Genomic DNA, 25871 nt, shown 5'->3' with positions numbered 1-25871 from the left:
ACACTCTGCACTGTTCCCTGACCTTCCACTTCATTTTGAATTGCAAACAGATTAATGATAGCAGAAAAGGGAGCGAGATAAATGTACACAATGAAAAAGTTTTCTGCTTCATCCTTCATCGGATGCGAACAGAGTTTAGCTGCAAAACCCAAGCCTTTATGGTTGAAAGTAACTTTTCTTCATAATGAATCTGGAATGCCTGAAAGATGTGGGAAATCTGTGCCCCAGTTTAATATTAAACCGAAATATGATCCTTTGGTCTTTAACTGGGAACATCTGGTAGAAAACTCTGCTGGTCAAAATTTACTAGCTAATAAAGACTATAATGAATTTCCACAGTTAGAGAGTTATGCATGTTTTATATAAAAGCAATCATGACACTACAAAGCACTCAACACTTAGAGCAAAGGCAAATATTATTTTGTAAGGCATGAAAGAAAGATACATCATTGCAATTTAAAATTAATTTTACGGCAATAAAATAAGGTACTTTTTTTCTTTTCAAATACAGAGCCCAATTAAAATATAACCAAACCTAAACTTTCAAACTCCTTAAAGCAAGAGATCAGACAAATATGTCAAATATGTTTAATTTTTTTCAAAATAACTGATGGCAAAATAAAATATTTACATCACGTCATACTGTGTAAACATGTAACGTCACTGTACAAAGAAATATACATGCAAAATAAAGCAAAACTTTAACTAAAACAATAAAGGAAAATAATACACAAACATAATGATATGAGGTTGGTACGAATACACATCCAGTTTCGAAGTAAGTTGTTTTCTTTTAAAAAGTTTCTGTACAACTTTACAAAAAAAAACCAAAAAACAAAAAAGGAATAAATAGAATACAGTGGAAGCCGCAAAGCTCAAAACTAACCCAAGCGAGGTTATGGCTTAAGACCCATATATCTAACTATTGTGGGACATCGGCTTGATTTCTTTAAACATGACATTTCACACAAACATAGATGACAACACACCCATATGAACTCAGTGATGCACAGAAAACCATCTCTGTCTTTTTAAATAGCTCACGTTAATATTACTTCAACCTTAAAAACAGTTACTAAGACAATTACATTACGTGTCAGATTCTCCTCATCCGACCACTACTTTCTGAATGTTATTCTTCACCAAAGAGCACAAAATTCATTTGTTCATTTCACAGAAAGAAGTAAACACAGATCTGAAAATTCTAAAAAGTAGTAAGTGTTGAGACTGATTTTGGGAAAGTCAGACTTTGGCATTTTGAATATAATAATAAATTTTAAAAAGTGTCACCCTACTTCTTAACCAGGTTGAGATTTGGGATACGAATCTCTCTCTCTTTCCCCTCCCGCCCCCCAACAATCCTTAAAACTGACTAGTCTTGACTAAATTCTATGCTAACCCTCATCTTAAACTAATAATGACAGTGTGATACAACACACCCGCCCCTGCCCACCCAGAAACCCCAAACACACAAACAAAACCATAAAGCTCGCCGTACTAAGTATGTGCTTTTTCTATATATTTATTACAGTTACAACAGAGGTCCTCATAAATAGTTGCATAAAATGTTAAAGCCACAACATTGCACATGATATGAAAGAAAACAAAATCCCAAATGAGTGCATTTACAGTATTTCATCCTGCTGTATACTGCTTGACAATCGGGTTGGCAAGCTGGGCACCAACCCGAAGTCCTTTTCTAAGGGGACAGTGAGTACTGACCCAAACTGAAGACCCGCACAGTGGTATACCACCATTTAGGAAGGAGGGGGAAAAAAAGGATAAGGGGAGGGGGGAAAAAAATTACAGACCGAAGGCAGGTAACAGTCTATATACAAGTAAGGCCTACATTTTATCAGAGCAAAACGATTCATTCTATTTGTATGCAAAAACTTTGAGGTTGGATGCACTTAAAAGCAGAGTCTGATCTCAGTGCACTGCTACGTGAGATACATACAGGCGAGGCAACTGGAAAGCTCTAGGACCAAGTGAAAACCAGATGTTATAAATGGAGGCCGTATCAATGGGCAGCCATTTTGGTGAGTCTTCTCCAGGCATGATTTCATTTTTGTTTAACACCAGTGCTTTGAACATAGGCATTTCTTCCTTGAATAAATCTTGAAAACGGTAGTTAAGTTCACTTGCAAAATTCAACTCTTGTTTATTAAAAAAACTATTTTTATTTAATTTTTTTTTTTTTTGCAGAAACCTGAATAAAATACTGTTACTGTATCACTCGTGACTGCTTTTTGCAGAGTACAGTGCTATCGTCCTCCACCCCAGTGAAGTCTGCATCGCCAGTCCCCCGCGCCGCGCCGCCCCGCGCGGGTCCCCCTGGAATGCGTTTGCACACGAACATTCGCTAGCAGCTGGTTGGCTCGGGGCTTGCTTTCCTCAAAATTCAAGTCAACAGCTGATTGGCAGAAGGAGTCTATCTCCAGTCTGATTGATTGGCAGGAGGAGTCTATCTCCAGTCTGATTGGCAGGAGGAGTCCATCTCCAGTCTGATTGGCAGGTGAAAGAGAATGAGAGAGAACTTCAAGCAAGGTCAAACTCTTGGCAAGAGCCTGCTCTGTAAGAAGTTTTTAATGCTACGGATGGGTCGAACATCATTCTGGTGTTTTCGCCGCTCAATGAACGAAGTCAGTCTGGATATGTCAATGCTGTCAGCGCTTTTGCTATTCCCCAGCTGCAGCCATTGCTCCTGGAGGGCCAGTGCAGCCGAGGGACGCTTAGCTGGGTCATCCTGAAGTAGGAAGCATACAAAATCTTTGGCCTTCTGGCTAACTCCTTTGAAGTAGTCATCTGGGAAACTAAAGTCTAAGCGGCAAATATTCAGGCAAGTTTCCTCTACACTTTCATCCAGGAAAGGAGAGACGCCACTAAGAAGGACATATGTGAGCACTCCAATGCTCCAAACATCTGAAGTGAGGGAAACAGGATTTCCAAGAATAATTTCAGGAGCTGCAAACTCTGGGTTTCCAAGTAACTGGTGGATGTAATACGTGGTATTGAGCTGGACTGCGTCTCCAAAGTCAGCCAGTTTTATTGTTGGCTTAGTGGAACTCTGGTCCACCAAAATATTTTCAGGCTAGAAAACATAAAAGCAAAAGTTAAAATGTCTTTTTTTCAAGTCAGTCTAACACACATTTAATGCTCCAACATTACTGTTTCCCAGCCAGTGCTGTCGGCTCAAGAAGGTAACAAACAGCTGCATGCTGCAAGGATTACTGCTGCAGGCCAGCTCTGCAGAGCTCCGAGGCAGTCCTGCCACGGCTTCCCCAAGACCAACCGGCAGGCAGTTTCTTGCCAACCGTGGTATGCAATGAATGCGTTTTAGCTGCTGGCACTATAATTTTTGCAGGAAATATAGTTCTGCTGGATAATACTGCAGATGTTCACAACAGCAGCTCTGCAAAGTTTCACAGGAACCTGTGTTTGGGAACTTAAGCTTAAAGAACGGCAATTACAAATAGAAGGTGAATAAAGCAACTGCTCTATTTGCTTTATGACAGAGAGACAATAAACCCCTTGCATTTAAAGATTGGAAGACCTTGTCCGAATTTTCATGATGCTTTCAACAGAATTCAGCTTTACGTGGTGATTTAATGTAACACAGCTGTACAGATGGAAGTCAAACACTCTTAAGAGACTATGGCAGCAGCAGGTCCTGTTGCATGCACATGGCTTCAGAACTGCCCCACTATTGGCGAGCTGGAGGTGGAATTATTTTTATGGTTTTATTTCTGAAGCTACTGCTGCTGTAGCTGTGATCTTAGCAAAATAAGAGTGACTTACCTACAACTAGTTTTTAATTAGTTCATTCGTATGTACCCTGAGACTGGAAAAAAGTACTGGTGAACTCCATAGAGCACTAGAAAAAATTAAATTTTGGGTCTCCATGGTATGCAGACCAGACTGGTTCTTCTCGGAAAACAGAAGTATGAGTAAGGAAGATGCCGTCTCTTTTTGCTTTTTCTCACAGTGACCCCCTTCTGGCTAAAGAGAACCTCCCTACAAAGACGACTTGTCAATGCTAAAATCCCTTATTATTCAAATACAGGTGGAGAGAAAAAAGACGTGTAAAGACTAAGTTTTTAATCAATATTCACATTAAGACCTTCTTATATAGCTTTTCCTACTAGAATGCATCAAATCCTTGCAGCTCAAGTAAAATTCAAAGGGTAGAACAGATGCCCAAAGAAGTACCATTCGCATAGATATCACAGTCCTCGAAGTGCAAAGATTTGCAGGAACAGAGGAAAAGCAGTCTCTTTCACAACAAACTCTACGCTTCTTGAGAAAGAAATGGATTTTTGCTGCGAGTTTCTCAGAAAGTAAATAAATAAATGAATAAATAAAAATCAAACAAAACTGTTCCTGTCAGCAATTATTTCCAGCACACAGGACCACACAGGGCCAGCAAGCTTTAAGGAGAAAGCACAAGGAATTCAGAGTTTCTGCTTTACTGGCTATGAGTCATCTAAAGCATTTGGGGACAGAGCCCCAACCCATACCCTTCATACAGTCTCAAAGCAATTCACAGTTCTATGTTCCCAGCTGCAAGTTTCCTAGAAGAGGGAGGTTTTTATGCCTGGAATGGCGCACACCGCCAGGAATCCCATTCACTCCTCACCTTTAGGTCCAAATGTGCTATTCTGCAGTTGTGAAGATAGTGCACGGCTTCCAGAATCTCTCCCAGGTAGAGTCTGATCTTCCCTTCTGTAAGGTTTCCCCATCGCACGACGTAGTCTAGAAGGCGACCCTGGTCAGCCCTATTGGAATTAGAAGGGTTACATTTTGGATTAATCCATATATCAGAACTGAAAGAAAAACCTAGCAGGCCATAGACTACAGGAGTAACTGTAGCCTGCAGCACCTAAGAGACAGAGGACTAGGGTATGAAGAGGAGATCTGATATCAAGCTACACAACATTCCTAATTCACTTGTGCAACCACTTGATATAAAATAATTCCTGGACCTTCAGACTAAGATAATCATCCACATATCAGTTTAATATCTCAACTTGTTTCCTTCTGAGTATTAAACTCAACATTTTAATAACAGCATTAGAAAACTGCAATATTTTACTTAGGTGTTTTCAAACTTCTATGAAATTTTAAAGTTCCTTATTCAAAAACCACTATAAATGCCCCAGAAAGTCAGCTGTAGAGATCACATTTTACAGATAATGTTAGAGTCCACACACATTTCTAACACTAGTATGTAGTTGGTGGAGGTCTCAAAGGTATCAAGAAGGCCAATGAGCTGGGGATGCTGGAGATTCTGCATGACTCCAAGTTCATGGGTAACCTGGTCTCGCTTCATCAACTTCTTATTCACAAACTTAGTGGCTACTGCTCGCTTGGTTCCCTTCTGGTCACACTTCTTAACGACAGAAAACCTGCCCCTGGAATACAATATTGAAAGAAAAGAATTAACCCAGAGTTGCACTGAGGACATACTTTTACCTTGAAGGATATCCTGAGTGAGATCTGATTTTACATCTCTAATAAGCTACCCTCACAGAGCAGTTTCTGGACATAAACAAGAGTTTTCAGAGAATGCATCTTCTACAAAACGTGTCTGTATAAATAATTACCTCCTGAGAGAGACCTGTTTTATCGCATTTGCAGAGAATTGAAGTCATAGTAGTATCCAGCTTTCAAAAGTCACCCTTAAGTTGGACAAATGTATATTCTATGTGACTTATTTTGCCCATTTACAGACTTTTTCTGTCTGTAATTTTCATACCCTAAATAAAAATGTTTAGGAGAGCTTCATTGCAGAAGCAGTGTCAGTCACTGTAAGGCATTCTTAAAAAAATAATCCCTTAATCTATGATACCACTCGAGCCTAAACACGTTCTGTTTATGCAGTGCCATCTAGTGCTGGTAAAATTTTTGCTTCCTCATTTCTATTTAATCCAATGTAATTCTAGCCTTTTAGGCTCATATGATAAGTATTTTTCAAAGAGAATTTCAGTTTTTTGAAAGAGAAGTTAATATTTTGACATAGACAGCTTTGGAGATCACCATACAGAACGCACCTGCCAAGCTCAGCCACTTCACTGTAGAGGGAATCAAAGTTGTCCTTCCAGATTACCATGATCCCATCACTTCCAGGACCTACCAAAAAAAGAGAAGGACAGTATGGCCAAAATTTAATATACTCAGATCCTCCTTGGAACTAAATTATTGTCATTATAACCAATGTATTGTTTCAGATGTTTGCAGAAGGAGAAATATTTGGACTTCATATTCAGTTTGGGAAGAGATTTCAGGAAGAATTTGCCTCAGTCAGACCGGCCCCTATCATCTTTCTTTTGAAGCTCAGGGTGTCCATATTGAAAAGCAACTCACGGCCTCATATTGTCCATCCTCTTGCAGCTCAGAAAGAAAATAATTCCTGTAATCAACTACTTCATTGATGGTTTATGAAGACTACTACAGCAACAGAAGGTAGAGTGTTCTTTACTCTTTGCACAAGATAATGCATGAGAATTTACTACAATCAAACGGCAAGTCCTTCAAGTCCGAAGGACTGAAAAAGACTTTGTAGTTTGATCTTGAAACTTTATGCTACAGCCTTAGAGTTTTCATTCTGCTCTTATAGACTGCGGAAACGCAGGGTAGGATGGCCCCAGAAAAACTGGGGCCAGAACTTCTTTGTAAAAGTATTGGTAGGGCTGAGCTGTCTGTCTTTTGGAGTCTAGTTGCAGAGTGACCAAGACATACCAAATTCTCCCTTAGTTTTGACTGAAAATTGAACACTTGCTTTTAGACAGGGTCAGTAAGACCAAGGACTGTGGCTGAAATATGGTAGTTTAGTCTACAAGACTTCAGTGACTCCGATTGTGGCCAAATCACGGTTTTGGGCTTCTGTACTGGTGTAGGAAGGACACTCATTACACTAGTTCCTTAAAGCACACAGATTCACACTGATTCTTGTCCATCACGAGCTTTTTACTCCCCTGACTAGAAAGTTTCCTTGGCTGAGATACTATCAGTGGAATCGCCCCATCCTGTTAGTCCCTGTATGACACAGGGTGGCAGGAAGACAAACTGGATTACACACCAAAGCAGCCTGGCCAATGCAGCAGAACAAATTCTATAGTGGAACTAATTCAGGTGCAGTGGGAACTGCCTGTACAGGAATAAGTAACCTTGGCAAGTTGAAGGAAGCAGCAAAAAGAATAGCTATCTTACATAATGTCTCATTATCAACAATACACCTGCTGCTGGGGGAAAAAAAAAAAAAAAGTGATCAGACAGTGTAGCAGCTACCTGAAAAAAGCTCTCTATTTTTCAGGAAACATTAGCGTAAAGAGCAAAATTTTATTTTCTGCCTCATTTATACATTGCAACACACCCATCCTAGGGCTCAACTACGGGCTGTCTTGGGTCGGTGAGTAGAAAGTGTTGGGAATAATCACTACCTCCATATGCTGGCAGTAAGGCACTTACTGTGGCTGCCAACAGGCAGAGCTCAAAGTGGCAGCACTGATTATAAACCCCCAAAATTTCAGATGAGGTTTTGGAAGTGAACACATCTTTCACAGTCTGGTTTCAACATTCCAGAAAAATGGCAAAGTTTTTTTGAAAAAAAGGGAAGAAAGAACGTATTTTGGAGAGGTTCGGGACAACCGTACAAGTCCCCATATCAGCTGGGACAGACGTAGAAAGACAGAATGCAGCACTTCGTATCTTATTTTCTTTTATATGAGTCAGTTTGAGACAGCCATTCCACCTAAAATCCATTAGTTAATTCTCACCAATGGATAAATATATGGGCCTCTCAACAGATTAAAGGATGCAGATAGCATCAATTGTTATAAACTGCATGTAAGAAAGCCTACTAACCTGCTGTGTCCCCATGTTTTCCCTATTTCTAAAAACGGAGGATCCTGAACACTTAAGAATGACTGAATATACAAACACATACCATAACTTATCACTATGCCATCAAACACATCAAGTAAAAGATGTTTTTTTCTTCCTTCACTGTCTGCCTCCAAAACACAGGCATTTCTAATCTTTGCAGATTTCCTTTTTCTTCTCTCACAAACATTCAGGTTGCCTCACTTCAGGCACTGAAATAATGTAATTTAAGTGTAGATCCATGATGCAAAGACAAGAAATAGTTCTATGTTCTAAACATTGTGGCTTTACAATTCAAGCAAAAGGAGCGTATTAAAATACAGAGCAATGCTACTGTTTTCTTATCTGTACACTTTAGAAATTATACATGTTAGCATAGTAACATTCATTGAGACTAAACTAAGAATGTAGATGATAAAATATGATTTTATCATATTATGTTTGAACTAGTATTGACAGACAAGGTGAACGCACGTTGACTGTACCGTGTAGGCATCTTGTCTGTATGAACCTCTAGTTAGCTACTTCCTAAAAGTGCATCTATTTCTGCTGAAACAAGTAATATATCACAGGTGAAAAGGTTTATTATAATACTCCTTTAACAGAGGGATGCCCAAAAGCTGGGTTTTCTTTTTCCTGGACTATGGATACCAGACACTTTGAATGTAATTGAATAAAAAAACCCAAAGAGACAGGCCTACCTAAAACTCGTAGACTGGCGGAAGATGAAACCGAACCCATATCGTTTGCAGCTATACATGTATAGATACCATCGTCTTCTGCAGTGACGCCAATGATTTTCAGTGAAGCCTCTCCTAAGTCACTGGGAAACACAATGGCATCTGTTAACTTTATATTCACTTTAGAGACCTTAAGCTGTGGAAATCAGACAAAGTTAGATTGATACTGTTAATATTTCTTATTCTCTCTCTCTCTATCTGGACAAACTTTACTAACCCTATCCCTGCCATTTCAGAAGCATCTACCAGAACGCTTGGTGTCCATCAAGTGTCTTGGAATGTCCTAGAGCCTATTAGAAGAACATCCTCACTATGTGTTTGAAAAATCAAATGCTTCCTCTACTTCCTTCAAATTATGAGAAGCTGTATCGAGACAACCATCCATCATTGTTCTTTCTGAAAGGTTAGCGTCCATCCCCGACTCCCAGCATACAGAAGCTGATCTAAAATTTGTACTTTCAAAGCATTCATCCCTTGCAAGAGAGGGCTTCCCCTTCAATACAAAAGGCACTCCTCACCAACAACTTTGGAGACCTCAGAATCTGGGAGAATGAGGGTGGGAGGAAACTAAAAAGGACTTAAGTTTTCCCTCTGCTCTGGGGTAGAGACAGCAAGAAGCTATGTAAGACCACAAGAGAAAGATTCTGCAGACTCTTCCTTAATCTTTCTCACTGCTGAACCACTCTTTTTGTCTGATGGTTTGTCTTTAAATATCTACTTATATCTTTCTCTGCGCAATTCATTTCTAGTACTTTTTGACTATCTGCTGTGGACATGAACAGCACATAATTTTATTTGCAAAAGTCTCTTACAAACGTGAATACTTGGCAAGTCCTCCCTACACTTTTCACTTCTAGGCTCAAAACAACGCTAACATTGTGCTATTCTTTCACAGTAAGGCATGTTTTCATGATTTTCTATCATTCTTATTGCTTTCCTTTGGATAAATCCCAGTAACATCAAGTCATTTGACTGACGGAATCAAAAATTATTTGCTACGGTCTTCACCACGTGACTTAATTTCAGGGAAAAAGAAGAATGTAAATTTTAGGAACACAGGAAGATGACCCCCCTCCCCAGCTCAAAGAACACTTCATGATTATTATTTCTAAAAATCTGTCAGCCACAGCCAACATGATTTACTGGATATAATTCTGTAACAGTAATGAATCACAGTGAATTAAACCCAGTGATTCTAACTCTTACTCATCTCACAACAGTCCTGGATGCAGTAGCAAAGCTGCCACAACGCCTCTGTCTCCCCATAAAAAAAAAATTATACCCAGTGAAAAGGAAAAAGCAGCAGCAGCAGGAGGTAAAAAAGAACAGTATAACATGCCATCAAGTTTGCAGGTAAGTTGGACTATACCACACAGCCTCTAAGAAAATGACATACTCTTCTATCTAATAATGAGAAAGTTTTCACAAAAAACCCCTTCATTCTGAACTGAGAGCTTAATTCATAAATAAGACATTTGTTCAGACTGAAATTACTCATTAAACAACACTTTCTGTATATAAAAGAATGCTTCTTCAGAAAAAAACCCCCTTTCTAACATGCAGTTTCACATTCCAAAATACAGCAATTTCTCTTATTCTTCAGCTGTTTGAGTTACCAGTTAGTCTGTTACGTTCTACCACAGCAAAGCTAAAACCAGACAAAAATGTTGATTTCCATGCTTCAACAACAAAGACGGTGACATTGCCATATCAGTAGGAACCAGAGGCTTTTCTTTGCAAAATACTGTAGTGTGATCTGAAAGCAGTCACTTTCCTCAAAAATGATGGTATGCTACCAATGGAAATAAGCGATTGGCAGGACGGCATGTCACAACATACTGTTCTGGTTCAAGCATTAGGTCAGTGTGACAGAACCACAATGGCTTCTGCAATAGCTAATCAGAAATAGCAGCTGAATTTTCTTTTCTTTTTAAAAATCAACTGAATATAACATTTGGGTACCCCAGCCATACACAGAAGTTATACATTTCTAGAAAATCTCAGCTGTGAAATATTTCTGTCTGAGGGCAACCCGATCTTTATGCCTCAAAGCAAAAAGCTATCCTGTACCAAGGGTGCAAATAGAAAATGTAACAGTTTCAGAAGTTCCTGTAGAACATTACACAAATTACTGTACCTGTACGAAATGCTGTGATGACCGTCATTGCTCAGTGTATTATGATCAGGACCTTTCCAAGTAACCGAAGCCTTGGGGCGACCACAGACTTTACACCTAAGCACGATGGTCTCTCCTGTCTCACATGTTACCTCACTCAATGGTATTATAAACTCTGGGGGAACTGGAAAAAGAAAATCAATGGCATTAGCTCAACCGAAGTTAATAAATTTGCTTTTCTATTCCTAGCACTCTCTCTCTTCTATTAGACAAAGTAGTATGGTACTTTAATTTCCAAGGTGTATCTACCCCTCTACTCTTGGAGCACATCCATGGTTAGGCCACTGGCTGGGGCTCTGCAGAGCTAGTGAATTTTTCTCTGCGTGAACTTGGACACAACACTACTGCTGTGCCACGGATAACCCTGAAGCCTACCATGGTGAACCAAACACCCTGTTTATGGCAAGCCGAGGAAACCCTACGCTGAAAAGTCTTTAAAGATGTGCTCAGCTAAGCTATCTTTATATCCAGCTACGTTTGCAAAAGGGAACACAAAACACCTCACTCATCCACTGAGGCGCTCTATGTAGTCTTTTCCCTTTTTCACAGGTAAAACTCAAAAAGGTTGGTTCTGTGTATTAAGATGAACCCCCAGTTTGTCTCTGACTCCAGAGGGCCGCGATCTTTGTCCTGATCGGCCTCTGCACTGGAGAGGCTAGGGTGCAAGGTTAAAAATGAAGCAGCTCCAAGTCCTGGCCTTGTTTCGCAGACTCAGCAAGGCCCAACTTCCATACAGTCTCGATACAGAACATGTCATACGGTCCTTGTGTTTTCTGTTGTTTTGGACTTGTGAACAAAAATGTGTTCCTTGCATCTTAAAAAAATAAATATGATGTATTTCATTAGCTGTCTCCCTTATCCAAAAAGGGCCTAGGTATATATTGATAGAAAATACTCAGTTCCTGACATAATTCATATCAAGCAAATTTAAACAGAGTAAATAATGTTTTAATCAGATTATATTTACTGCAACTTTTAAAAATTAAAGCAACTTACCATCATAAATGTAATTGGGGTTGAGAAGCTGGAAAGAAGAAATTAAAGAATTAATGTCCTGATAACCTTTAATAAATAATGGTAGAAAACAAAGCACAGCGATGGGTCAAAGTTGGCTGTACCCACAAAGATCCAAGAAACATCTGAACACCAGAATTTCTGCACCGCTCCACTCTTTCTGCAGTATCCTTATGCTATATCACACTTGCAGGCTCCAAGATTGTATCTTCCCATTTTCAGATTTGGCAAATGATGCCCATTAAACCCACTGTTCCCTCTAATTCCTTGATGTGAAATTCTGACAGAAGCTACTTTTAAAGAAATCCCAACACAACTTCTTTTGGAAACTACTACATCTTTGTAACACTGACCTTTACAGAAACCTTGTTGGCAAGTCCTTCTCGGGATTTGCGGTAACCATTTTCTAGCTTGCCTTCCCTTTTGCCGTCTTTATCTTTTTTCTCAGATTTCTTCCTTAAACGGAGTGCTGTGTGCCAAGACGTTGACTTCCTGAATATAGAACATTAAACTTTGATCAACTGTTTTTTCACCTCCAGGTTATGCATTATACTCTCTAGTTCCAAAAGGCATTGGAAAAGTATGTCAAAATGTTATTTCATTGTAATAAAGCATACTGAAATGAAATACATTAAGTATTCCGTAAGAGATGCTACCCTTGGTTGTAACTGTAAGCAAGCTAATAAAATGAGTCTGTAGTTCAGTATTTCTTGAAATCATTGCTTGAATGGTAAACTTTCTATATGAAAATACAAACTGTCAATCAAACTGAGCAATGATCAGGATAAAATCTGTATCATATATGGCCTATAGAAGCTTTACATAAAGCTTTAGCGCTAAGAACTTTGATATAATTTCTCCCATTGCAGATTTGAGAGAGATCTTCCTAGCACAACCAGTCATTTTCAATAGGTTTGTGGCACGAAGTAGAGATGCAGGAATGCTGAAATCTCATTTCACTGGGAACAAACATTCCCTGACTGTTTTCCTAAACAGAGGTGTCTAAGCCTGATAAGTCATTCTATTAAATAAACCAGTAACTATTGCTGCTCTTAGATCAGGTATTCTTTCATCATCATCTTTTCCCAGAAGATTGCACTACTACAGCTTCTTAATAAAGAATACGTGCTTCTGGGCTCTTTCTTACTAGGTTGTATTTTGAAGTTTGCTAAGGGACCTGCCAAGTACTCATTCTGCTTGATGTTCATTTATTTCTCAAAGATCACGTCAACTTTTGGTTTATAAGGTTCAAAGCCTTGTCTAAATTGGAAGTTTTTCTTCCTCCTCCCCTTCCACACACACAGGCACTCACTTGATGGTTCCATCAGGGTTGTCGATGATGACTGCACTGGTATGCCCCAAGACATAGCCGGGAATCCAGCCCTCGGCTGCGGGGCACTGATCAGTGGCGGCTCTGAACACCAAAAACATGTTCTGTTGGTTGCTGGCTAGAATCTGCACGACCTCTCCTTGGTAGACATTTATCTCATCCTCCTTCACTGCCGTGTAATCGTGTGTCACCAGCATGGTGGAGATATTGCTACTGCTGCTACTTTCACTCTGCAAGTGTCAATTGGGAGCAGAAAGAGGGGGGGGGGGAAGAATCAAGTTTAAAGTTCATGAAGAAGACAGGCTGTTCTTGGCCTGCTACGTTACCTGCATAATCCACATAACTTAATCTGCAGTCAAAGAAGAGAGCTACGATTTCTCCTTGAAAGCCGCCTGTGTCTATTTATCTTGTGCAAATTAGTTTGACCTTTGAATACCTTCACGTACAGCTGCTGCAGAAGTTTATTCCCGCTACTTTTACTCAAGATTACTTCCTTTAACTAAGAGTCAGTTTATACACAGATCTCAACTGGTCTTCCTTTCAAGCTCAGGCACCGAACCTCCCATCTTTATCAGGCAACAAAGCTACAGTACAGCACGTAGGACAGTTTTTCATGGTCTTATAGGTGCAGTTTCAAAATCATAATCATCACCTCATAAACACTGGGAATTCCAACAACGAAAAATTCATAGAGTCTTTCTTAGCACTATCTGTCAGGTCTCAGACACCAGCCTTCTGCACACAAAACACGACAAGGTACAAAAGAACAAAATAGGCTTTTGATAGTGTGTCTCAAAACCCCAAGGCTTGTCCCTGGTTGAATCTGTGTGATCAGGTTTAGTCCTTTAAATGCACAGGATGAGGTACATTACTGAAATAAGAAATTATTCATTTCTTGGGCAAAATAGGCCCACTGGACTATCAGAATAAAGCTGGAAATCTCACTTTTAACTGATTAGCTGAGTGTTGTTAGCTGTTTATCATACATTTTCAGCTAGTGTTCATGACTGTTGTTTGTTTCCCCATCGAGCATTTGCAGAAAGCTAATTATGGCTGATCAGGTATACATTAAAAATCAGACTACATTTCAGAACAAAAAGCCTTCTCCTGGCCATGAATTCACTGGTAATTATTATTTTTTAGAAGCAAGATGCATTTTGTCCATTTGCATGCATTTCTCATATGAGGTTTAATAAATGGAAGTGTGATATTGATTATCAGACTATGCAACCTGTTCCCTGAAAGAAGTGATTTCCTTCTTGAAACAAGTTAAACCCAAAGTGGATGGCCTATTAATGGTGGGGCATGAGGCGTGTATGTGTATGTGCCTGCCTTTTGTCTCTGTTCTTACTTCAGACCGTTTCAGGTCACTATCAGAGAGGGCTCACTAGTGCTTAGTAGTAACTGAGTTGAAGAAGGAAATCAGTACCTCGTTGTAGCTGGAGACTACTATTGCTTATACAGCATAACCACACGTTAGCACCAGGTATGTGCTAGCAGTGAGCGGAAACCTTGGCGCACACGATAAAAACAGGGTCAGCTTTTTTTTCAAAACCGTCAAATATTTCTCCCCTTAGTGTTGAGGAGATGCAGCAGGGCTCAGAGGACAGCATGGTACACCACGAGCCCTGAAAACCACGTTCTCTTCCAATCTGCTAATCGCCATGAACAAGTGACTCCCCATCTCGGTGCCTGTGCTTCCCCACGAGTGCTTTGGCTGAGAAGCCAAGGCATTTGGAAAGGAACAGCCTCAGATTACTCATTCGTAGCATGTTCAGCACATTGATGCTTGGGTTTCCAGCGAGCCTGTACGTTTTATTCTAGCTGGACTATTTTATTCAACTGGGTGATTCAAGTCCATTCTGTCTTTTTTCCCCTATTAGGATGATGAAGCAAATGCTTCTACCGAGAGAAAGATCTCATCCTGGATTGTACTTCTACTAAAGGATATTTATGTTAACTCCAGATGCTGTATTTCCAGTGGGAGAACTCATTTTGTCTGGCTGAGAGGACTGTCTGCACGGTCTTTTGTATTAGCAAGCCCTTCCCATGATTCAGGCAAACTGGGAATAGTAGAACCATAAGCCCAGTCTCATTTTCAGTCATTAAGATTACAGCTTGCTAGATTCTTTTAGCTACGTGAAAACCAACTCTATTCAGAGAAAGCTGCTTTTGTTAACTCCTTCTGTTAGACTTATAGGGGGAGATGAAGGGAAGGCTGAAGTTGTAAAACCAACCTAAGCCCCAAACTTTGCCCCCCCCCTCCATTCCTGAAAATACTGTTTCTCATTGTGCAGCAGAATTTGTATCACTGCAGGACTGACCTTCCTGTAACATAACATTTCTTTTTAATAGTTCAGTCTTGAAGGATCATACTAAACTCTGAATATTTATTTTCAACAAGGACAGATAAATCTGTTGAATAAACAAGTGTCTGGTAACTACTAAGTGACAAACTTTCTTGTGAATATGTTTATATCAGAATTTATTCTCACTACAGAAAGACATCCTTTTCTTTTGCCTTGCAAGGAAGTAAGTGTTCTTGCACAGTCAATGTTTTTCTACTGCAAGTTCTGCTGGTCATCACTGACCTCAATTATGGGATTAGAGAAGGATTTACAACCAAAATATAAAAAATTCCTCCCATATTTCTGAACTACTAGCAAAACCAATTCCTGTTTCTTCTTCTTAGAAGTCACTTTTTCTTAAGTAACCAACCTTAACCATATGTGCATGTAAATACACACACACAAACGGTTAAATCAAAATAAAACTTCACAACCCATTTTCTCTAGCTATTGAATGTGGTGTGAAACCCTGCTAAAGTATGGTCTAGAAAAGAGGTTATAAATGAAGAATTATGACCCATCTTAATTACTAAACTAAAAGAAACATAGTTGTGAAGCAGAAGGCATGCATTCAGATATTACGTTTTACAGTAAGATAAAAACAAGCAGTGGTGTGTGTCTTTGCTGAGACAGTATCAAAATTCAAATGTTTTGAAAAATCAGTGCCATCCCGTCTCTCCCTCTCTCTTTTTTTAATGGAATGACATCAATTAATACTATGCATGTCTTCTCTGCATATAAAAAGTACCACCATCTTGATTCACATACCACACAGTAATTGCAAAATACTCAAATTATCCCAGATACTATATTATCATCACATTTTGCTAGACTGAAGATAAACACAAGACAGAGCTAAACCAAATGAAAATCTGAAGGAGGATCAGGATAAAAATACAATACATGCAAAGCATAATTTTTTCTTCTGAAGCTATTATAAAAGTAAGTGTAAGAACTAAGAAGTCAAGAAAGCTCTGTGTGTTAAACAGTTCTATAAAGAAATGCATGCATTTAAAAAGGGTCCGGCAAGTTAGGTGATTTGCAAAATTGGTATTGCATACTATTTGTGAGAGAATGGAAAAACAAACATTCGTGAACACAACACTTAGTGAGAGAAAGATCAAATGCCAGTTTAAAAAGAAAGGCACCGTAGCCTGCCTACCACATCCATGGCAAGTGCCTGGAAATTTTTGCTTTATATTTGCACATGCCCCTGTGATTGCTGTGTTGCATTTTCCTGGTGGACGTTATTACAGCGAATCTGGATTCTGCTGATACCCCAGCTTTCCGCACAAACACACCAAGTGCATACTAACGGGTTGAATCTCCAGATGCCCTAAACCAGTTCTTCTTACAAAGCAGAAAAGCCAAGTGGAGCCGCTATTTGTTTTGGTTGTAGCAGAAGGAGGATTATTTTAGCTAGGTTTTGTCGGCCTATTTTGAGTGGACTGCAGGAAGCTTCCTTGATCAGACACGGGATTAAAAAAGAGAATGTTGTACATCAACTAAGGCTGAAAGGAGAGGGGGAGGGGAAATAAATTAATAAAAAATAAAAATCAAGCAGCCCAGGGAACGTACTGTAGATGTCTCCACGAAGTTAAACCTCAACAGGACAATGGTGGCGGATTTGTGCGTGAAAGGGAAAAAAGCCCCAAGGCAATCTGCCAAAATCTCGAAGTCAGATTTAAGTGCTGGCCGCAATGCATACCCCAAGGTGCTCTGGCTGCCACGCTTCAGCATGTTAATTATGTGCCTTCAAATTAGAGACGAAAAAAGCAAGGAGAGCAAGTTAGTACGTATCAGCCTAATGATCTATGTTTTCAGCAGAGGCAGAAATTGCATCTAGTGTTAGCAGTTGCTTTTGCGTCTGTATACATACCCGTCGTTGTATGTATACATACACAGAGAGGTAGACAGTTTTGTTTTTTTAATGTGCAGAAGATATCCGAACAGTTGATTATTTCAGAGCAGTACAGCACCGGAGAGCCAGAAGTTAGTACGGAGAGTGATGGTAACGCACAGAAAGGGAGCATGGGAAGGTTTTAGAAGAGCTCGCAGGACAGAGGTGCTCCGCTCTTACCCCATTACTCTGGGTGGAGTGAACTGACTGCTCGCTGGTCGAGGAGCATGTGCTCATGCGGTCTGTGTCCTTGCTGTGTGAAGAGTGGCGGTGGACCTGCCGCTGGAGGGAGTCACTGTCCCCAGGGAAAGTGAAGGAGCCAGGGCGGCTGGCGGGGGATGCTGGGATGGAGCTCCAAAAGGAGCCCTTCTGCAGGGGGCTGCTGGGTGGAAAGGTTTCTTTGCCAAAAGGAGAAGGGAAAGTCGTGGAGAGAGGAGAGTTCATTGGCGAGATGGCTCCCGGCCTCGGCTTCCCGAGCGTCAGCGATCCTACGCTGTTTCTCGATCGACCGTCCTCCGAGCTTCCGCGTGAGTCCTTCTGGGCTCCGTCAGCTGAGCCAGAAACGTTTCCCGCTGTCTTCCTGGGACTTTCGATAACTTTCATCTTGGGAATCTGCTCAGCTTCTCTCTGAGGACCGTCCGGTTCTGCATTGGGAGGGTGCCTGTCTGGCTGGCTGGGGCCAGTTTCTAAGGAGGAGTTGTAGTGTGGCAGGGAGAGATTGTGAATGGACATACCTGACATCTTGTCTGCCTCTGCTTGGGCCGAGGCTGCAGAGGAGACCAGGACTGGGGAATGGTGTCTGACAGGCTGGGGGATCCGGGACGGCCGGCTACGGCTGGAGCTGGGGATGCCGCTACAGCTGCTGGGGCCGCTGCTGTTACCGCTGCTGCTCCCGCTGCCGCCTCCACTGCTGCTGTGGTTCCTCTGGTACTCGATTGGGGACGTCAAGGCTGCAATGGGAGCGGGAGGGGAAGCGATCAGGGAAGGGAGGGCAGGAAAGGGAACAGGAACAGTTTAAAAAAAAGACATGTTTGCTGGCAAAAGGGGAGTGCTGTTCAAATAAGATAAATTCCCTTAGCGATGCTGGTCATGACGTAGACCTCAAGTCACTTTTCTATATCACACCTTCATGACCCGCTATATGTACCTCTGTTAAAGATGAACAATCAAACCAGGGAGAAATGTTTTCCTCTAGGATCACATTGTCAGTCAGCGGGCAAGCTGCGAAAAAACAGGTATTACTCTGAACTCTCAGCTTGTTGTTCCACCCATTACAACTCTCTTAAAAAAAAATCTACACTGGGGCAACAACCGATGGACGCAAAAATATAGCAGGAACCTTCTAGTGTCACAGCAGACACTACCGCCTTCTACGTTTCTCCTGCAGAATCTGAATGCTGTTGCCACAGTAAGATGTGACAGCAACGGCCACCAAAATAACACAAGCAAAACATATTCTGGATAGATGCTCAAAATTCCACTTCGGTTTAGCCTTTAAAGGCTTGCATTTGCTTAAAAGGGGTACACAAACTCTCCACCTCAACGGATGGTGCCAATCTTGATTCACTCCTACAAAACATTTGGAAAATTTCACCAAGAGAACACCATGTAAATTCAGACTACCGCTCTTACAATAAATGCTAGCATCTGTTCTGAAGCAGAAATGTGGCACATATCCCCCAACTGTTCTGTATTAGCTCAGGAAAAAGGAAACTTGCAAAACGTCTCAAAGCCAAGAAACAACAGATGAGAGAGAAGTCGTTCAATTATGAACTTTCAGTGAGAGGAAATAATTTACCATTTAAAAAGTTGCGCTGGTTTTCCAAAATTTGGTTAATTTCGTGGATCCATAACTGGCGGACTCCTGGACTGGCAGAATGCAAAATAAAGGTCTCCGTGACATCGCCCGTTCTTGATGTTAGTGCAAATTTACATGGATCGCTGTCCACATTTTCCTCCAGGGAAAGGCAACTCACCTTCATGAAAAAAAAAAAAAAAAAAGAGAATTTACTTCACGTATTTTATGAGAAACATACCTCTAAAATCTCTTGCTTAGGAGCTCAGAGTCAGATCTTCAAATGATGACCATTCCTTCCTTCAGGAAAATAATACCGTGAAATGAAGGATTACAGTAAACTAAGGATTACTGTACCACTTACTGACACACTGTGCCTGAACAATCTCCAGCTGGTCAGTGTGGCCCAATGTTCTCCATTGTCCCTCAACTCTCCCTTTGTGTTATTCAAAATGCTGAGCCTGCTATGGAGCTCTACCACAGGTCGTCTGTCCAGCCAGCACTAAACAGGACGCTCAGCTGGCAGGCAGAGCACCGAGGTGAGTTAAGGGAAGCCGGGTCCACCCAAAACGCGTCACAGGGAGGGCTGGTGGCCCTAATACCATCAGTTTTTTCCCAGGGAAAGCTTGAAGTGGAGGTAAACCCTTTGTGTTTGAGGAAGAGCCGACATGTCTAAGAAGGTGGCACTACTTACAAATGTTACCTACACATTTGGACTGACTGCAGCTGAAACTCAAAAGAAGGGATACATATAGAGTTATCATCCTTATTTGCAATGACTTTGCAATGTGGTGTACCCACAGCACAGAGCTGAAGACCAAACTCTTTGTGAATGCTTGTCCGGCTTTGCACAAGAACACCTGTTTTGGTAAGCTTCACGTGGGAAGCGTCAGAGATCCAAAGATTTCCGTTTATCAGAGCGAGCACAAATTCAGTAGGAGGTAATTTCAGGAAATGACTGACACCTCACTGCGCTTTATGGTTGCACATCTAGATGTCACTAGTGACTCCACACTGAATCAGAAACTGTTACCTTAGCAGAGTTTGTGCAGGGGACGCAAAGGCTCACACGCAACAGTTACCTTGATGCTGTTTTTAAACAAGAATCCGGGCATGGAGAAACCTTTCTTTTTATCTAGCAGCTCACTGAAAATGACAATCTGCTCAAACAGGAAGACCCGTCTCTCCTTGCAGCGTGGCAGAAGTCCCGTGTCCTGGTCTGTAACCAAGAACGTGTCCTGGAGCAGGAGCTTGCCCTGGGCTACGATTTTACCCTAAACACAGAGGCAAGTGGAAATGCATTTAGTGCAGTTCTTCATTTCTTTTCCCAATCAACCTTTCTGAGTAGATGTTCACGCCAAAATAGCTTTGTATATTTCCCAATTTCTGCGTGTCACTGACCATTATGTACTCATTGATCCTCCTATGCACAAGACATTCTTGTAGCCTTTCTCAAAAAACAAACATCATCAAGAAAAAAAAACCAACCAAAATCCACTCAACCCTTTTCAATTCATACTGCAGTTTAAGGCTTTTAACACTAAGGCTTTCATCTCTCTATTCTCAGTAACTTCCACAGTAACTCGTATATTCTTCCCAAGTCTTCCAGGGTGCCGAAAGGGGAAGAATTCAAGTTCATACCTGCATTGGAGAGCAGAAAGGGCTTTACAAGAAGAACATGTGACTAGCGTCTGGCTGATGCATACTGCTTCAACAGCCAATTTCTGTCCCTTCTAGACTTCACAAAACAAGGGCTACAGTTGCCTCGGGTACTTTACTGACCACAGCAACTTCTCCTTCTTCTACACTACTGAAGCCAGACCTGCTTACCTGCTGATAACTGATTACTTCACTATTTTGCAAGTCATTAGTCAATAAGGGAACTGCAATAACACCAGAGCTTCCTAGATTTTGCAGAAGGACTTACCTAGCGTGACTGACACAATGGGTAAAGTTTCCCAGGAAAAAGTCTTTGGCAGGGCTAAGACTTGATTTTTCATTTACTGCTTTTTGCACCAGCTAATCATAGTGAGGGAGCACCCTACCTCATTTCTCCCCATGACATTAATGGTTAATTTCTAGAGAACCTGACAAAAACTCTAAGCAAAACTGCAGCCAACTTACATCAAATCCTTGCAGGCGGCCAACATTCATCATGTCATTACACCGTTTTGGTACTATACACATGACCTCTACAGCTCTCTGTTCAAGACAAATAAAAAGTCAAAGCTTTATTTTCCAAATGACTTAGCAGCATAAAATTTTGTTTCACTTGCTATAGTTGCTTTAGAACAGAAATGTGAAAAGTAAACACTTCTAATCACATTCTCAAGAAGATCAGAAAAGGAAAGTGACTGTGTCAAAACAAGAGAGGTTCAGAGTAAAGAGCATTCAAATCACTAAAAGAAAATGTCTCAAGTACCTCTAGTTCTGTTGTGTCAAGATTAGCTTTTTTAGAATATTTGAGGAAGTCCTGAAAAAGGAAAAAAAACAATATGAGCTCTATTCTCTTTAATCAGCAGAGAAATCTTAGAAAATCTGAACTTGCTATCCTCTGTCAGAGAATGACAGACTGCAGAAGACACATAGAAAAATTTTCTTTTTAAAGCTTCTTGTTGGGTGCTTTCCCCTTCTTGTTTTTTAAGATTTATCCACTATTTTGATTTAGCTCATAAAAGAACATGTATTAAGGCAATGACCTCTGTGATACACAGGGTTGCTCTTCAGTAAACTTTTATGTGATATTAAAATGATTGCAGGTATAGATTGGGAAAGTTGGGATGAGTCCCAAAAACTCGTATCACATTTACATCTGAAAACAGTTGGGAGATCCCTCTCCCTTTCATATGACATTGGTACAAATTCTAAACATTTCCATGTCACTGACTTGAGTTCATTTGGTCTTTAACTGTTAAACGAAAAAGGAAAATTCTGCCCAATTTTTTCTTTACTGCAATTTTTATAACTATCTGAATATGCTCAGAAAACAATCATATGACACTGCTTACAAATCTGGGTTCTGTTTGGGAGGAGGGTGGAAAAGCATCAGCAATATTTAAAAAAGAAAACATATCCGTTAACACATATATTACATCATTCATCTCAACATCACTTCACCTTTAGTAACAGCTGGTATTTCATAATTCTCTGCACAGGTTTTATTAGCAAATCTGTGAGCTGAAGTCTGTGGCCCAGGCGTTGCTTTAGATCCTGAGGTTGTAAAACAAACATTTTTTTGTTCATTCAGTTAGAAACAACTTTGTTTTGTTGAGTTAGAAACACATCAAGATATATCACTATTAATGACTATCAGAGCAGATATTGGCAGAAGTCAGAGCAGAATCTAATCTTCAGTTAGCAAAAGCTGGAGTCCTTCCCCTGATCTGTATCAGCTTTGTTTCCAAAGTATTCCCCTCTCTGCGCATCTTCCCTATCTTTTTTTTGAGAAGATTATATAGTGAAACGTAATTTTTCAATCACAGGCTGTATATAGACTATTTTTGACAGTTATCTTTGCTCATCCAAAATTGCCACTTCATATAAAAAGCACTGTTAACTGCCTGGGCTAGGGCTAGTGAGGATGAGACTCTACTGATAAATTAATATCTTATACCTAAACTTTAGTTTTCTTCCCCTAGAGATTAATGCATCTCTAGCAGCCTGTATCAGACTTCAGAAATCAGAACAGAAATGGCAAGAAATTATCATTTAAAACAGTAACAATGATATGTGCTGCCTTTTTTTTGTTTCGTTTTGTTTTGTTCAACAGATCTGATAACGATTATGATTTGTACACACCCTTCACCTTGCGTATATCCTCTCTCAGGAACTTACCTCAAAAAATGTATCAATGTATTCTGAGACAATGTGCTCAGACTTTGGTTTGTTTTGGCAGTAAACTATGTACATGTGCAACCTTCTCTCCTAGAGGAACAAAGATAGAGAATGATACATCATCACCAAGAAAAAAAACATGCCAGATTGAAATGGAGTAGTATTTTAAGAAGTACAGCTGTTCCAACGCATGAACTTAAAAAGGTCCTTTGGAGGAAAAGAAGCAGCTACATATGCAGAAATTACAGATCTGAAAACACATTTATTTGGGAATATCACGATGATTTAAGAAAGGCAACACAAGTCAAAAAATTGCCACAGTTATAAATACTCCCGAATAACAGGTGTTTAGAGCTGATAGCTCAGCCCGTCCCACAACAAAATTAACTATGAAAATAGTAATCTTTTTCTTTTAGCAGGAGCAATGGATGGAGCCTTTGAAATGTCATTCTTGTTTATTTAATTTTAATAATCTGATTATTATTCTGGTATATTAGAATAATGACCTCCTCCTGTTTAGCTGTACAGAGTAGTTAGGAGAAACCTCTGAAGTCTTCTCTTTAGTGTTAGCTGTCCTATTGCAGTTTGAGTGGGGACATAGGTGATGTAGCCTGGAAATGGTGGTGCTAGTATTTTTTAAACTCTGACTCTGTATTTTGCGCATGTGCTTTAAACACCAAGGCAACAAAGAAAAAAGAGAGAGAGCACAACTTCAGCCTTTAAGATTCGTTCTTGATTACTGTCCTTGCTGGTTAAGAAACACAGACATACCATATGTGTCTATTACCTACTCCAAAATCCTTCTTATCGTTTTGCTAGGATCAGTCTGCCATTAGAGGCTTTGCTGCTCAGAGACTTATGGAGTACTGACCAGTGAAGACAAATGGAAAGCAAAAAAGGAAGAATAAGATGGAGATTGAAAAGGACACAGAACATGATTAAGAGCTGGAACTGAATCGTCATGTTCTAGCTGATAGTCAGGGTTTTGCTAGAGGATGTTGTAAGAGCATCACAGCTTGCCTTTCCGTCTGGAGCGGTAAGGGTGCCTTTCAAAGACAACTCAGTCACAAATACACCGGGAGAAAGTAAAACAGCAATCAGAAACAGGGAGAGTTACTTCCTCCAGGTTTCCCATTTTACCAGTGCCAGAACTCTTCCCTCTCCCCATGCCTTTTTTTTTTTTTTTAAAAAAAAACAATAATCCCTCAGAAATGAAACAGCTCATTCCTCCTCATTAGTCCAGGAATTAGTTCTGGCTTCCAGTGTTGCTGTTCCATTAAAGTTTGGTTCTGTGCTCTTTTGCTACCCTGGTATTGACTTCAAACACAGACCACAGGGAAAATCTGAAACCCATTAAATCTGCTTTAATCCAGTCTGTCTTCAGTCTTTGCACACTTGTGCAAACGATCATGTTTAGCAGGCAAGTTTCCCTTCTGCTATCTTGTGTGATTTGGAGTACCTTGAGATGTCATCTCAAACAGATATTAAATTGTATTTCTACACAAAGAGACACCAAAATGATTGATTAGTGGCATGTCTGATGTGTCCTGAATTTTGATACCTAGTTTCCAAATAACTAGTTTATCCGATTTCTTTCCGAAGTATTATAATATCCACACGTATCACATGGTCATTCCTTTTAATAAACAAGTGAAGAGTGGAAAACCAGGGACTTGTATAAAGCTATAAAGGGTACTGTGTTGGACTAAAATGAAACATCTTGAATTTCTGGCACTCTTAATTCCTTCCTCAAGTGAAGAGGAAGGATTCTCATCCGCTACTGTGATTCTCAGAAGGGGAAAGGATACAGAATGCGCTGAAACTGGAAAGAAGAATGAGCTTCTTTCCTATTTTTGTTTCCTCTGTTCCATGGTACTGCATGGATATCTGGGATTAGAAGGCAGGTGTCATATGAAATGACGATTGCCTTGCACAGAACTGGAGCTGAATTGAGAAATGGGACCCTCATTCATATTTCCTCTCCACAGGAAGATATTGGGGACAAAAACTAGAGCATTTAGTCTATTTATAAGCTCTTATAAGCTATCTCTCCACCTCTTACAGTGATTAATATTTTACAACACTTTCTTAACCATGTTGTACCATAGATAAATCCTTAATAATCAAACATGTTGGTCAGTAGCAGCAATAGGGGTTTGCCAACGAAGATGTTTGCACTTACATGCTTGACAAACAGAGATCCCAGCTTTTCTGGATCTTCAAGGCACTTCTCCAACTCTCCTAAAAAGAAGCTGAACATAAACAGAATAAGTACCTTTTCTGATAGCACACACTACAGCAACAGGTAATTGCAAGGCAAAATGGTCTTACGGCAAGGTCCACTTTGTGTCCCCTATCAGCAGCTTTGGATACTACTGTATGTCCAAAATGACACTGTTAACAGTGTAATATTTTAATATAGATCTCCAAAAGGACACACTGAATCCATGCCAATATGAAAAAGTACTGGTGTTCCTCAAGAAAATTCTTTAATTTCATATACCAATGGAAACTTTTCTCCTTCCTAGTCTGAATGCCTGAGGTGCTCATACTGCCATGCTAACCCCTAACAAATTCTTTAGACTGAATTCTTAGAGAAAACATTTTTGAAAACAAAGCCTCAAATGACATACAAACTTCTGTACATAATACTATCCATTCTACAGATTCTCAGTTGAAGCACTTGCTATATATAAGCATCCTTGTTTAAAGCATATCTTCATACCAACATTTTTAAGCTGAATCTACAGTATCTACAACTCAAAGCACAAGACCAACTGTATTCACCTTGTATCTGAATATTTGAGGAAAAAAAATAATTTCTTAAAGTCAGTCTGGTATTTTTTAGGTAGA

The 25871-nt window shown here is 40.1% G+C and overlaps 1 protein-coding gene across 1 annotated transcript in view; it reads right to left on the bottom strand.

Annotated features, from left to right (window-relative positions):
• Positions 1 to 1495: 1495 nt before the first annotated feature.
• The window catches only part of TRIO (trio Rho guanine nucleotide exchange factor), a 255876-nt gene continuing 231500 nt past the window's right edge, over positions 1496 to 25871 (bottom strand). The window contains exons 41-57 of the mRNA XM_010571449.1: positions 25201 to 25270; positions 23019 to 23108; positions 22302 to 22394; positions 21607 to 21657; positions 21309 to 21386; positions 20267 to 20458; positions 19188 to 19365; positions 17570 to 18339; positions 13124 to 13371; positions 12165 to 12303; positions 11794 to 11821; positions 10759 to 10921; positions 8583 to 8704; positions 6051 to 6129; positions 5211 to 5411; positions 4637 to 4775; positions 1496 to 3091 (exon numbers count right to left, since the gene is read on the bottom strand). Of these exons, the coding sequence (XP_010569751.1) occupies positions 2549 to 3091; positions 4637 to 4775; positions 5211 to 5411; positions 6051 to 6129; positions 8583 to 8704; positions 10759 to 10921; positions 11794 to 11821; positions 12165 to 12303; positions 13124 to 13371; positions 17570 to 18339; positions 19188 to 19365; positions 20267 to 20458; positions 21309 to 21386; positions 21607 to 21657; positions 22302 to 22394; positions 23019 to 23108; positions 25201 to 25270 (3184 nt within the window). The 3' untranslated portion in view covers positions 1496 to 2548. The remainder of the gene's footprint in view (positions 3092 to 4636; positions 4776 to 5210; positions 5412 to 6050; positions 6130 to 8582; positions 8705 to 10758; positions 10922 to 11793; positions 11822 to 12164; positions 12304 to 13123; positions 13372 to 17569; positions 18340 to 19187; positions 19366 to 20266; positions 20459 to 21308; positions 21387 to 21606; positions 21658 to 22301; positions 22395 to 23018; positions 23109 to 25200; positions 25271 to 25871) is intronic.

The sequence above is a fragment of the Haliaeetus leucocephalus genome, unplaced genomic scaffold (assembly GCF_000737465.1).
Source record: "Haliaeetus leucocephalus isolate CR32 unplaced genomic scaffold, Haliaeetus_leucocephalus-4.0 Scaffold328, whole genome shotgun sequence".
In the NCBI taxonomy this organism is placed as follows: domain Eukaryota; kingdom Metazoa; phylum Chordata; class Aves; order Accipitriformes; family Accipitridae; genus Haliaeetus; species Haliaeetus leucocephalus.
The sequence above is the reverse complement of the archived record's forward strand: the minus strand, read 5'-3'. Positions and strand labels throughout refer to the sequence as shown.